Source organism: Haemaphysalis longicornis, unplaced genomic scaffold (genome assembly GCF_048455015.1).
Source record: "Haemaphysalis longicornis isolate Haplotype H1 unplaced genomic scaffold, Haemaphysalis longicornis Haplotype H1 scaffold_9, whole genome shotgun sequence".
Classification (NCBI taxonomy): Eukaryota; Metazoa; Arthropoda; class Arachnida; order Ixodida; family Ixodidae; genus Haemaphysalis; species Haemaphysalis longicornis.
In genome coordinates this window covers 153,785,731-153,798,804 of record NW_027526460.1, presented here as the reverse complement: position 1 = coordinate 153,798,804, position 13,074 = coordinate 153,785,731, and the positions used below count along the sequence as shown (strand labels likewise).

General features: G+C 44.7%; 2 protein-coding genes across 3 annotated transcripts in view; both read right to left on the bottom strand.

Annotated features, from left to right (window-relative positions):
* Window positions 1–13,074, bottom strand: part of LOC144153677 (thiol S-methyltransferase TMT1B-like) — a 226,703-nt gene that overhangs the window by 177,551 nt on the left and 36,078 nt on the right. The gene's annotated exons all lie outside the window — the stretch shown is intronic.
* LOC144153678 (thiol S-methyltransferase TMT1B-like) overlaps window positions 1,047–13,074 on the bottom strand; it is a 31,679-nt gene continuing 19,651 nt past the window's right edge. The window contains exon 3 of the mRNA XM_077685340.1: window positions 1,047–5,109. Coding sequence (XP_077541466.1) covers window positions 4,876–5,109 — 234 coding nt within the window. The 3' untranslated portion in view covers window positions 1,047–4,875. The remainder of the gene's footprint in view (window positions 5,110–13,074) is intronic.

Sequence of the window (13,074 nt, the reverse complement as noted above, 5' to 3'; positions counted from 1 at the left end):
TACCCCTTGGTGCAGACAACCACAGCTTTACACAGCATCCCATACCACTTCAAGAATCCATGCAGCAGTGTCCATTCAATGCCGTTTTCAGGGGAGTTTGCGAATGCGATACATTCCCAGATTCTAGCTCAAATGACTATCATGCAGCCATATTGAAAGTTCTGTCTTTATCTAAAATGTACTTTTATAGTATAGAATAATCAAGCGCGGCTTCAGAAGTCGACCATTTGCATAGGTTCATGGGTAGCCTTTTTCTCATGAAATTACTTTCTTCAGAACTTCGAAAGGAGATGTGTTTCGCTTTGGAAGGGACACATTTTCCTAAGATATTTACGTTCGTCATTTTTTTTTTGTTTTTATAGCTGCACTTCTGAGATACTTGAGGCAGAGGCTTTTACATAATTGAAAACTCTTTTTTTATTGACAATTGACATTTGAACTTTTGAATTTTTTATTTTATGTTTTAATTGACAATTCTTAAGCACTGCCTTGCTCCACTGGAACTAACCTGCAAACTACCTGCAATTGAGCCACTCGGTTTTCTGGCTGTCTGCTTTGCATTTGAAGATAAACACGGCCGTTGGCGCTACGACCCCCGGACAAATAAGCCACTCGTGTACGTACAAAACTGCTGAATAAAGAACCGCAAACCTAGGCTCCAGAAATGCCTTAAATAAATCGTGCCACCATTTATTGAACCCGAGATTTAGCAATCAAAATTAACGCTTCACCGAAGCTGGCTCCCCCAAGAATGTTCGCGTTGCTGTACATAAAACATTTCGCACGGAAGCGAAACAAGTTAGAATAGCCGCCATGAATGCAACACCCATGGAAAGGCAAAGGGTAGCAGCCATTTGAAACGTACACACACTCTCTCACAAATTGAAAGCGATAACTGAGTAGTTGAAGGTAAGAGTTGAGTTCTCAGCACCACATAAACTCAGGTAGCTGTCCGTACTGACAGACCATATTTATTTTATTTACACGATACGGGGTGGCCATTTGAATGCTCGAAGCATTACGCGCAAGATTTAAAAAAACATACGTACACCTACAATATAATTTTATACAATACACAATACAATGCAGACAATACCAACGTCAACACAAACGCCACTGCGAGACATATGCCACCAAAAACCGAGCTGGGAATCAAATTTCAACGCATTTAAACGCAGGCATTCCAAGGTTTATATCCCGTTTAAAAAGCACTAAGAAGCTTGATTATTAAGCAGAAATTGCAGCAGCGTCGTTGAAATCACATTCGCCAGTGATTAAGATTGTTAAAATATTCCTGTGCGGCTTTCCTAAAGGATTAATTAAACCACATTCGGATCATGTATTTAATCTACCATTTTTGCCGTAGATATGAAAGTTAAAACGTATTTGTTCGAACAAGGTCTGAATAAAGTTATCGCGGTGCGTGTCTTGTTTTCCTCGTGCGTCAGGAATAAATGCAATGGATGAAAAAGGGCTTACATGTAATTGGAGATTCCAGAAAATATGAGGGCATTTTGGCGCTTTATGGGCAGTCGGTGGATTTTGTTCACTGCATAATACCTCATTAATTAAGAAGTGGTTGTTTTATAAATGTTGTAAACAAAACAAATGGCCTTCCACTGGAACTTATCCTAATCGTTTGCTTTTGTTCGTGTGCAGAGCTTGGGTGTAATCACAAGATTATATGCTAAAAGCTCAACATTTCAGGGTCGGCGTCGAAGCCTACGGCCTACCGAACCAACTTTTATAGTGACGACGGAGTTACGCGGTGATCCTGGTCGCGCAAGTTTAAACTAGCGCTTATACCGCACAAACTGCTTAAACTTGCTATCCTCCATGATTACAATGTTTTGAATTTTCTGCGTAAAAAGCAGTGAGTTCGCTTTTTAGTGACGCGTAAAAGAACTATTTGTACCTCTAATTTCGCACCCCACTTGTAGCATCAAGAGGAAATGTCATAAAACCATTTTTCGCGTATGAGCGAAGCCTGTGTACCAACATACGTGCAAAGCAAGAGCAAAAGTAGTTTTAATAAATATACATACAGCATCATGCACGACTTTCCGCTATCTTGTGGGAAAAGGTAGATGGGCCATGCCGGGAGTTGCTCTAATGAATGCCTCATGGAGCACAGCAACAATACAAATAAAGGCTCACTGGGATGGATGGCTCGTGATGAACCTCACGCAATTTGTTGCAGTCCCCTGTACGATAAGCGTTAAATTGTGTTATAAAACAGCGCGGGAAACGGTACTACAGAAAGGGCACAGAGTCATCGCCTTGTCTGTGTGCCCTTTTTGTAGTTCTGTTTCCCGCGCTGTTTTATAACTCCGTTATGTACCAACTGGGCCGCCTTCAATCCGTGTGCACACGTGGCTTAGCGTAAAAATCTTTTCATGTGTAATAGAGGTGGAGGACCAGTGCGTTAGAACTTCCTCTGTCGCATAATGAAGGAAAGGGCTCAATTTTCTCTGTCGGATATCTTGTGATATCTTGCGTGTGCTAAAGTTTACATGTATTTGCCGTGGAAACCGTCACCGGAAAGACTGGCTGCGATTGTTTTGAAGTCACTTGCAGCTATGTCACTCGCCACTCACTTGCGTTGCAGTTGGAATTTAATGCGTAAAGTTTCTTTCAAGACGCCCTTTCTAAGTGTACTTTCTTCTTAATTCTCAATGCTTGAAATCATTTCTCAGTTTTGAAAGCACATGTTTACCGTTTGTATATTTTATGAGCGTATCAACTGTGGTAGGTTCTCCTAAACAACTCTCACACTGCATCGGCTCCTATGAGCAGTCGCCAGTTTTCGAACTCTCAGTTTATGAACTTGATAGCGCTATTGAAAGGCAGGCTTACTATGAGGAGGCCAATGCATAACTGCCCCCGCTGTACACATACTCTCCTACGGTGGTGCCCTAACGCAACCTAAACAAAGGCATGTCTAAATTTAACCTGAAGGCATTAAAAACTCTCGTTCTCATGTTGTTGACAAGTTGACAAGAAAAGTACACATAATGAGCAGTACACAGTGCGGCGGCAATGGTTATTAAAATCAGACCATAACTATAGCGAACAGTGGAAGGGCAATAGGCATTGCTTAAGCCAAATTGCCCCGCCAACCACTCCTACGTGGCTGTTGCCAGCGCATCTGGCGACTATTGTAGGGTGAGATTATAGCTGAGCGGCACCTTCGCGTTGCTGTTGCAAGGCATATTGCATTCTTTGTACACACTCTCTGGGGCAGAGCCCATCGCAAGTATTTCACAATGAATTAGTCTTACTTTCTCGAGATCGGTTGCACCACCCTCCATGGCGTTTTCTGGGTCTACGATCTGTTGTTTATGACGGTGGAAACTACCTAGACGTAGGGGTGCCGTTGGGGTCCCGCAATCCATTGCTATGCGCCGGCGTGTCGCCCGAAAACTAGAAGGTCGTTGTTTCCTTGCACGGATAAGTAATTGCGTAGACCCCTTTCCTCGTTAATATGCACAAAAACCATGAACGGGTGGCATAGATTGGCCACGAAAAGAACACGCTGTAGCATAAGCACAGGAAATGCGTTCTAGCAGACGACGACAAATCCCGGTATCTTATGAGTGCCCTCACTCCTAGGTGGCGACACGGCATGTCCTTGAGGCTGAGGGGAAAAAGTTTCCCTATTAAAACTCTTGGAAATCAGCGCACCGCTTGTGTCTACTGGCTTCGTCCTTGTCCCTGTCAGCTCTATTAAACTTCTAGGGCGCAGCCCTTGGGCGGCCGTGACTGGGCTGAGTTGGGTTGCCCACCTAAGCGACTGAACGATGGCAAGACAGCCGAGTGAAACAAAAAGCGAACGATGAAAGAAAGCAAAGCAGGACAGTATCACGGAATTGTGAGGAGAGGGCGGTTCGCGATGGCGCCGCGAGCCAGCGCTCTCCGAAAGTTTGCGGTGGGGGATGGGAGGGCCCGGTATGCTGTGCCCGCACGAGGCGCTCGAATGCGCGACGCTGGGCGAAAACGTGAGGGGGGCGTGTACGTGACTATGATGTGCGTTCGCTTAAGACCCAGTTCGCGGTTCCTTGCGGGGACGCTCTTCGCGTCGCCGACGCAGAGGCTTATCATCGCTGTCGTCGAAAGAACCCACGAGTGAGTCCTGCCTTAGCGCACTGCTGCTGCGCGCAAATATCGCACTAGGGAGTGTCGTAATCGCCAGCCATTTTTTTTTCGGTAGCCTATGTAAATTGCCAGAACAAAAATAAATGTTTAGGAATAATAACACATGTCTTTACTCTAACCTATAAAAGATGTTTCATGCACGCTATTCTTAACGGCATATTGAAGGGGAAAAGAGATGTAGCATATATACTGGGAATTATACCACTACTTGAGATTTTTGCCTGCATTGTGGTTACAGTTGTAGTAAAGCTTCTTATCGCAGTGGCAGGTGTTTTGAAAGAAAGGCTTCAGTTAAATAATTTATTTTTGTTTCAAACAGTGGCATTCCAGCTTAGTGATATATATATATGCAGAAGCCTGCGCTCAGCCTGGCATTGTTACGCACGTTAATTAAATATTGCTGGTGTGGGATATTCAGTTTCCTAAAAAATCCCCTCTTGTTTCTGCCACATTTATATCATTGTACATACATTACGAAACTAAAACAAAGGGCCGACGATATAAGCCGCTAATGCTCTCGGCTTTGGCGAAGGAAGGGAATTCTGACCTGAATGAAGTGCTGCTTCCCGAAACGTTCCCGCTTGTGTCTGAAACGCGATTATTGAGGTTGAAAAATCCCCGTTTGCTTCCATCGCTTTATAGAATTACGCTTTGGGCATTCTCCTGTTCTCAATACGGATTCCCTTCCTTCGGTCACAGTGAACGTTTCGCTCCAAAAAATTAAACTTCAGCGAAACCATAGAAGTTACGGCTGAAGGGATAGGGGATATCCAGGTGTGCTTCCTTCATCTCGAGCTTCGAGAATCCAGCGCTCTCAAACAGGAGCCACGTTTCAAGGTTCTGGCGACAGCCGCAAGACACTGGGCTTGAGAGGAACGTCGACAAATGCTGCAGCCATCTTGCCGGGCTCCCCCTTGGATGCGCAACGTGCTCGGCAAATAGGAGGCGCCCACCCTGCGTGAAAAGGTAAGCATGTTTGTGGGTTGTGAGCCCGAAGCCTCCAGCCATGGTAGGCTGGTGCCTAAGGAAATAAATCACACCCTATGTCAATGAGCATTCCCCAAGAGCGGCCCGGCTTCCTCTGGTAAGTGTTTAACTAAGCATGTTTAAAACAATTCTGCAAGGAAGTAGCCGAAAGGCTCCCCATATGAGGAAGGAAAACTGCGTAAGCCAGGAGGATTTTAAAATTAAACCCTAAATTTAATAAAGAAGGCAGGACAGTTATGAGGTACCAATATTGAGAACAAGACTATCAACGCAGCGAACTCGCTGGAAAGCGCGCACACATTCCTCTTAAAGGGGTACTCACACAAACGTTTGGAGGCGACATAACTTCGGAGATAGATTGGTGTGAACACACATACATCACATTCAAAATATCAGCGGCGAATGTAGCCTAGAACATATTTAAAATCAATTTTAAAGTGTGCGAAACGCAACCGAGCAGCCAGCAGAGGACCTCGCGCAATCGACATCCCGTGGATATTTTGTAAACAAACAACATCAAAACACGTCACGAGTTTGTGCTTTCCGCTTCCGCACTGCCGGCGTTTTTCGCCGGCTCACCACTCCAATAGGAGAGTGGAGCTTCTGCTATCGAGAACGAACGACCCGATCGTTGGCGGCAGAAACGCCGTAATTTCATCGGCTCGTCGTGCCGCTGGCCGCGACCAAAGTTCTACAGCGATTCCAGGCACTCTCTCTTTATTACGTCTTACTTACAATGAACGCAAAAACGCCCCGGGGACATGAAAAAACCACTGAATGAGCCGCACGGTCGCTGTGCAGGCGGCGGCCCCGGCCGCGAAGTGGCGCAGGCCGGCGCAGGTAGCTCGACTCATAGCTTGTTGCGATGGCGGGTTGCATCGCATCGACTGATGCGATGGCGGGTTGCATGAAAAATTGTCACCTGCACCGCTTACGAGAGCGGCAATCGAATATCCTCCGGAATGTTAAGCTGAACCCATCTGTACACTCTAATCCTGGTAACGCATAATGTAACTTCTAAAGGGATGTAACCTCTAAAATAAAGGTTACAATGGATCCGTTTTGATGTTTTCTTCATTCCAGTCCATTCTAAGGGTTACAATCGGGAAGTTAAAAGCGGTTTATAGGTTACATTAATGATTTATAGGTTACATCAACAAAATCTGTCATGTAACCTTTACGTTCTAACCTATAAAATGCCCTGTAACCTATAAGAGATTCTCGTCGCGCCTTCTCTCCAGGCGGCCGTTGATTTCTCTGTTGCATGACGGGATATAGAGAAATGGCGGCGCCCGCAGGTCCGGTGGCCGCGTTTTCGCGCCACTCGAGCCTTTTTACCGCTGTGATACCCCTACGATGAAGCGAAGATGGCTGTTACAAGACTTATTTGTCGGCGTGAGTCGCGGAGGCTGCGGCGAGCCCATTTGTGACTGGCAGCGCTACACGGCCCGTTCTTCTACGACCAGCGTCAAGTTCGCATGTTGGACCGATGCCCCGGCGCCAGTGAAAGCGAACTCGGTGGGTATACTCCCGTAACGGTTTCCGTGTTTTCATTGGATGTATCTTTTCGCTGGGGGCTTTTCAATTTGAAATTGCAGCATTAGAGAGGGATTTTCGTTACCCGACTGGTTGCTTCGCTGGACGTTTTCTGTTGCCCGCGACGGCAATTGAATGAAATCACGGGCTTGCGTTCGCTGCGTCAGATTAGAGCGGACGATCGTGAAAGCCCGTACATTATAACAGATAACGGCGCTCGTGGCCTGCTTTCTGCTCTGCGCGCCTTCGTCATGTGTTGAGCGTTTTGTTTACGCTGTTGGCTGCATCGGGCGCACTTTTTTCCCAATAAAGTCTTATATTACCGCGCTATTCTCTGGGTATTATCATTTTGTTTCAGCTATCGGGAAATATTCATTTTTCTCGCTGCATATATTCGGCATGGTGTCTAGTTTATTGGTCTTGTAGTAATACATCCGGATAAACACAAGGTGTGTGCTGCAGAAAAGTAGTCCACTAAATGCTGCCCGAAATTTCTAAACTCACTTCTGTCCAGCGCAAGCCTCTTTTTTTGTGAAAGTTTGCCTTACCGCACAATAAAAAGTTTTTATATCTACAACATTCTTCATTTTTGTCATTCTTTTCGTTGAGTGGGTAAATTTGGTGTTAGTCATTTTGAGGTAGCGGGCATTGTCACCATGTTAAGTGGGTTTATTATTCCCATTCGCACAAATCAGTCGTTTATTTATTCGCGTGGTATTGCAGGGCAAATGGTTGTCTCGCGTTATACTAGTGTAGTGCAGTAAAGCGATTTACAGAATGGTGGTATGTATGAGCCAGCATGCAGGCTGCTTGATTGTTGTTGTTTTTTGATGATACAGAAATTGTGACGAATTACACAGAGACAAGTGCAGGTGTAAAAATGGGTGCTGCACCCTCATCGGTTCCTGGCTGTTGGAAAAGTGCGGTTGCATCTGGCTACCTATGCTATGCCTTATGAGCACTATTGTTTTTCTTGCAGGCAGTGTTCCTTGAGCTGACAATCAGGACTCCCCTGCGTATGACACAAGTTGAAATGAAGATTTCCGTGGAAACAACGGTATGAAAATGCAATAACTAAAACTCATTCATTCAAATATTCTTTGTAAAGATGGCACCCAGGCCTGCGCAGACAAAAGTATGATTCACTTGTAAAAATGCGAGGCCTTACTTCAAGTGTTATGATGTTATATTTCGTATCTTATTTCGCCTCATGTTTAATGACTCTTTCTATCAGTTCGTTACTACATGAACTTTATGAATTCACATAACGATTTCCCCAGCATGGAGCTTTGTAGTTTTTCAGTTTTTGCAGAGCCAACAAGAACTCTTTTTCGAAAAGAGCTCTTTAAGAAAGCTCCAGTTGTTAGTGAGGGCTTGTGCTGTGTTCTTTTCTTCGTCTTGTCAAGTTTGGGGTCTTCTTTCATTATGAATGTATACCAACTGCCCAGCTCTAAAGCCTATTAAATTTTAACCCAAGTAACCCCTTGATTCATTACAGGTACAGACCTCCCGTGAATGCCACTTGAAGATCGGTGCAAGTTCTAGATGTATCCTATCCCACAACACATTTCAACGAAGAAAAAATGTAAGTTGTCGATTCCTTTCTACGAATAGCCGAGGAAGAAACCACCGGTAGAAGAACACCTTACTGAAGTGAAAAACGTTTCGGCTTCCACGTGGGATCCTGGTTCAAAATGAAACTGCCAGTACAAGGGGGGGGGGGAGGCAGATGTTTAAGTACAGTGAAAAATGTGACGCAGACGGCGTCAGCATCGTGAAAGCACGTTTCCTGGGTTTAGGGCGACGTTCGCTCTGTTGCGTGTAGTAGTGATTCCACATGAAGGTGCGGAAATGTTTTTGCTTTCTCTTTTGCAATCGTATGTCAGTTTATCTCGTAGCCCAAAGTTTCTGCCTGTTCTGGGTGAGCATGCAGAAACATTTCGCGACATAAACAGGAACACGGCACGATTAAAATTCGGGAAGGTTGGCCGATATGACTATAGTGGCTTCGCGTTGTTGTGAACAATGAGGCCAAATTACTCTGCGTAACGATTACTGAAATGATGTGAAATTATTTGAAAGGCCCTAAATCACTCCTTCTCTGGTGTGGCCTTTCATTTCATTTTCTGGTCTCCGTCTTCATTTTCGTGCAATATAGTTTTCGTACTTCACATGCCTGTGATTTGGTTGAGGGGCTTATGGTACACTGGATTTTGTTCTTTTTCTGAAATTTTCTGTAGATGGCTCTTCAAGGTGGGGAAATCCAAGTGACGGCCCCTCACATATATACCTCCATCTGCGGCAGCAGGGAACAAGTCATTCAGATGACCTCGGGGAAATCTTCAGCGTGCCCTGATTTTGTGCCTGCTTGTGTGCTACGTAAATTGCGAAGCTTATCTCTGAATGTTTCCAAACGCCTTTTTTCATGCAGGAAATTATAGATCCCATTTAAAGTTTATCCAAAAGACAGATTACAATTGGCCTAGAAAGTTGTTAGTGCTGCATAAAAAACCATAACTTGGCGTGGGAATCACAACTCAGGTGGAACTGTAAAGAGGTACCTAAGAGGGAAGTGTAAATATGGATTCGTAAAGACAAGTGAATTCCAGTGTAATATTAGACTCTCAGTGAAACACAGAATGCAGGTAACATAGCCATAAACACTGATTTGTATAAACAGTGAATTTGTAATAAATGTTCTTTCTACTTTCCCACATTCTGTGTTTTTTCTGTGGGGAACCATGACAATAACGCTGTACTGGGAAAGTGCACCTCTGAGAACCATCTTATATATGTAGCTCAAACTCGAATTGCAGTACCAAACAATTTGAAATATTGTAATACTGCAATTTGAAAAATTGCAGTACCAAACAATTTGAAATAATTTGCATACATCAAATATTGAGGTAAAGAATCTGTATATTTGGCCATGTTTGTGAAGCTGTTCACGTAACATTTATTAAATAGGTTAAATAAGGATATATGAATAAACCGAGTTTTACCTGGAAGTCTAAAGCAATATAGGAAACACCAGTTCGCCCAGGAATCCGCACTCGTCTAATATTCATTAAGGAATGATAATTACATTATGGTGGTTCGGAGCTTTGCTTTTTAATAAATAGCCCACAGGTGTTTCATAATAATAAATGTGAATGTTCAAAACTACTGATGCCAAACTTTTTAAAATGTGCTCCTGTTAAATGCGCAAATATGTGTGCATGTACTGCAATTCTCTTTTGATAATCATGGCCTAAGTTGTCAGACAAGAATTTTGGGCTTAAGGCTATGTTATAACTTTGGCGTCCTTTTGAAGTATGCTATCAAGTGCAAGTTTCCACTAAAGCTTGGTTTCACTAAAGCCTAATGTTGTTTAACTAAAGCTAAAATTCATACCCGCAATTTATTAAAAGACCTATCATGCATGTTTGATTCTGGTTTCTTAAACGGCACAAAGCTGATGCGAACATTAAATTTAGTTATGCCTGTTTATAAGACTTAAGCGTTGCCAATACTCACAAAGATTTTTGGGTGACAACCTTGGTAACGACTATCGAACAGGTAATGCAATGCATATATATTAAGACAACATTTTCCAGCTTTTTAGTACCGCAATTTTAGGAATTATAAAAGTAACCTCTCTTTTAGCCGCAGCAGTGTGGCCGGCAGTTTGTTCAACGGACGGACAAAAGACACCCGACGCAAAAGTTTAGACGGCGCAATGGACAGCATGGTCGCACATATCGTCTTCCACTAACGCGATATTTGTTTACCACGCGGGAAAGGCGCCTTTGGGGCGTCGCCGCAGCGGCGCCGGCGAAAGCGCGCCTGGCGCGCAACATGACACCTTCCAGGTGTGTGACCTTGGACGGCGGTAGATGTAACTTATATAAAGGTATACATGCTGAAAGCGGCAAAGTAACCGATAACTGAGTAACCCTTACGTGTATACGTATATAAGGGTTACGAAGATATAGGTTACATTTGTACCTTATAAATTATAGGTTACAAAAATTCGAAAATGTATACCTCTATTAAGGGTTTTCCCAGCTTAGAGTGTAGGCGGAGCTGTAGGTAGAGCGGCCTGCTACCCCCAGTGCGCATCTCACAACCAACTGTCTCGAGCGTCGCGCGTCGTTCACTAGCCGCAGCAGCATTTGCACTCGCAGCGCCTGCGTCACGTACAAGGTCGCTTTTTAATTAAGCTGCTCACGAGATCAATACGTGTCGGCATTCGCAGAAACTACCGGCGACGCGGATTCGACAGTGCTACGGCAGCTGTGCACTGCTCCCCCGACGATCGCGTGGTCAGCTTTGCCCACACAAAATCCATCGCTTTGCGGCATTCGCTGAAACCGAAACTGCAACTGGCCGCATCGAAAATGCCTCTAATTAAACAACCGACGCACGCTGAAGCAAATAAGGTTTCTGCAGGTGATAAGTAGGTCGCTAGCTACTTATTGCAGCAAAAAAAAAAAAAAAACAAGATGCAAAATTTTTGTGGTGTCAGTGCCTCTTTAAACAGCTCCCCGTAACTCAGGAATAGATGGCTGTATTACGGGCAGATGTAGCCGACAACAGCGGCCACTCTGAGCAACAAGATCGAACTTCCCTTCTGTCGAAAATGCAGTCCTTGTCTCTGTAACCAGAGAACTACGCAAATGTCGAACCATCAAAGTGGGTATCACCATCTGCCTGAAACTAGCCCATGTTGCGTATTCTGCTGTATGCACTGAGATAAAAACGGCTTGAAAGAGGGCTGCACTCTGTGCGACTGTTCGTTGTGCATACCTGAACATTCAAGTTGAAAATAGCGGTGGAGCATTCAGCGCATGTGCGCGATGCGCGTGGTGTGCGAGATTACAAATCAGTTGCCCTGCACTTGTCTTCGATTCTGCGTTGCGGGACTAGCTGCAGTTCGCTACCTGTCCTGTTGGGCACGCGGAGTAAAGTGTCAACACTGACTTCCATAAACTCTGGACCCGCAGATGTTTTTCATCTTTAGACAAAATTTCGCTGCATTTTCTCCGGGACTCAAAAAATTCTGTAGGTTCTCAAAGATGAGCCTGACTAGATATATAATTATTCACGTTGTCCTGTAGGCAGTTTTCTTTTTGTTGGTTTCGCATTCTCTGCTTCCCAACAATTTTTTTTTACTTATTGTTCAATTTTGACCTGTGGAGTTTTCTCCTCGGGTTTCCTTCCAAGAAGGTTATTCTGTTTTATGTGTTATTTCGAAGCTTCTTCTTACAGTTGTCTTTATTTTCTCCTACATTTACCTAACGTTCCCAGAATCATACTTATTTGGTGTAGCAGGGCTGACCTCTCCACTTCACGTGCGTCACCAGTCATGCGCAATTACCCTGGAGGGGAGGAGTCAAAACAGATTTAGAGGAAAATATAAGTGTGATAATCGAATTTCGCGGCTAGAAACGACCCAATGGAGGGGCGTCCTGTAGATAATACTGGCCGCAGCCCTAAATACAAGGGCGCCAAATACCGTAATGGCTACATGATCAGAGAGGAAGCTAAGGGCTCAAGACTGAGCAGAGATGAAGTAAAAAACCCCGAAGAAGCCCCAGGAGGAGACGGTATTGTCGGGTGGTAGCAAGTCACGGGTAATGCGGTCGGGACATCCACATCGCGATCAAGTATGGGCGCCATCGGACCCATGGAGCAGTGGTCTAGCCTTCTCGCCACACCGCCAGCCCACGTTTTAGCGGCCCCTTCAGCCAAGAGCGAGTGCCATTGCGCAGCGCTAGCGTACCATCGCCACATGGTAAGGTGGCCCCACAAGAGCATCGCTTTCAGAATGAGGCACTGTCTTCTGCGCTGCACGGCAATGGCGGGGGTCGTCATCGAGCCATGACCTCACGAAAGTTCAGTATCGGCGGCTTGCGTACGCCGCGTACCTATAAGCACGCCTACGGAAACGTCGGGACCACCATGGCAACTGAACGCGCATGGCGACAGCGTATTACGTAGGCCTATAGAGACAGGACATTTCTGCTAAAACGTTTTAGTAACTTGTTTTTTACATGGGCTGTATTGGCTGAATGGTAATTATTTTGTGCGGCTTTGGTAGTTCACTATCGAGATTATGTGTTAGTTTTGTTATTAGTTGATTCGGTTTGTGTCGTTTCTGGTTGCTTGTGTCTGTGTGGAATGTTTCGAGTCTTAATATTGTCTTTTCGAACTAACTGAAACCTCCCATTACTATCATTTTCTGCCCGCCTAGACTGTACGTGACAACGACAAAGAACCATTTCATTTACACTCTCTCTCTCTCGTGTATGTTGAAATTGCATTAGCAATGCTACCCAGGTGCTAAAAGTATTTGCCGACGTGTGTAAGTCCCCTACATGTACCCATATAAACCTCATGTAATATAACCAATAG